Source organism: Corvus kubaryi, unplaced genomic scaffold, assembly GCF_017639235.1.
Source record: "Corvus kubaryi isolate FWS band 111438036 unplaced genomic scaffold, C.kubaryi_AGA036_p1.0 37386, whole genome shotgun sequence".
NCBI lineage: Eukaryota > Metazoa > Chordata > Aves > Passeriformes > Corvidae > Corvus > Corvus kubaryi.
In genome coordinates, this window is record NW_024581128.1 from 352,553 (window position 1) to 353,959 (window position 1,407).

At 59.3% G+C, this 1,407-nt stretch overlaps 1 protein-coding gene across 1 annotated transcript in view; it reads right to left on the reverse strand.

Annotated features, from left to right (window-relative positions):
- Positions 1-131, reverse strand: part of GINS1 (GINS complex subunit 1) — a 2,353-nt gene extending 2,222 nt beyond the window's left edge. The window contains exon 1 of the mRNA XM_042036769.1: positions 21-131. Coding sequence (XP_041892703.1) covers positions 21-95 — 75 coding nt within the window. The 5' untranslated portion in view covers positions 96-131. The remainder of the gene's footprint in view (positions 1-20) is intronic.
- Positions 132-1,407: the final 1,276 nt, after the last annotated feature.

The following is a 1,407-nucleotide window of genomic DNA, read 5'->3' on the forward strand; positions in this document are numbered from 1 at the left end:
TCCCGGAGCCCCCCGCTCACCCGGAAGGGCGGGAGGTGCCCGCCGGCGCCGCGGTGCAGCTCCCGCACCAGCTCCATGCCCCGCTCCGCCGCCATCGCGCCGGCCGCGCGCGCGGGAAACCCGCCCGCGCACCAGCCAATGGCGGTAGGGGCGGTGCCGACCGCAGCCAATGGGGGACGAGGGGCGGGGCTTGGAGGCGGAACCACGTCTCCCGCGGCCCCGCCCCCGCCGTTACCTGCGCTGAGTTGTGCCGGTCTCGACGGCCGTGGGTGACAGCGCTGCGGCTTTCGGGCGCCGCTGGTGACACTCCTGGGGTCACGCTGAGAGCCCCCGAGCGGCTGAAGCTAAAATTAGAATTTCTACCGCACACTTGCCTCTAGCAAGCCTGTTTCCCCCAGTCCTCTGGATCGTTTGCGGGGTGCCGCACCGCACTGCCGCTGGCAGCCTCCTCCCCGTGCTACCCCCGCCCTTCCCATTGCATTTTCCCCCTTTGGCAGCCTTCAAACCCGAAGCATGCCAACACTAAAGGGAGAAAAAGGAAAAAAAAAAGGATACGTTTGTGGATGGGATGGGAATTTTTTTAACACTAGAAGCTCTGGAAAGAAATTCAATAGCCCAGGACCACAGCTTGTCCTGCTCCAGGAGTTCTTTTCTGTGGCCGTGTGTTTCTCACGGTTACTAGACATAAAAAATGAGCAGCATAAAAAATGAGTTTCGTGTGCAACTGCAGCCCGGATTGGAAGAGTGGGGAGAGCACGGTGGGGCTCTCACAGCACGGCTGAGACACCTCGGCGTGGTTCGTGTGCCCGAGACATTTCTGCTGCTCGTGTTCAGGACGATGCGGCAGCTGCGCAGCTGAGCAGGGACCGTGTCTGAGTCTGGCAGGAGTGTTTTAACGATCCCAACAACTGTTTTATTTGGGATTTTAGGCATGGGGGCGGAAATGTCCAGAAATGCTCCAGTCGTCTGCCAGCTGGAGATGGGCTTCTGCGGGTCTGTTCCCCAGCCCGAGCTGTTTCCTGGCCGCACTGTGCTGTTGCCAGTTGTGTCTGCAGGGACCCCCACCCCTCCCTGCCTCCCACCCAGCCTGGGGCACGGCAGAGGTGCGGGGCCTGAGGAAGGCGCTGTGAGGTGCCGGGTCCCCAGAGCGCTGTCGCTGCAGGAGCGTCACGTCTGGCTTGTCATTAATCATCGCCTTCTGCAGTGATAATGGCCCATCCGAGCCAGGAGAGATAATAGCAATAAACAGACATCCCGAATGCCAACTGTCGCTGCTGAAAATTGGTTGTTGCCTCTTGCCGAGGGATAGAAATGTAGCTGAGCCTTGATTGAAAATTGCCGGGGAAGCTGCCTTATCTTACTGCTTTGCCAGATTAAAAAAGCCTCATACATAAGAATAGACCAAAT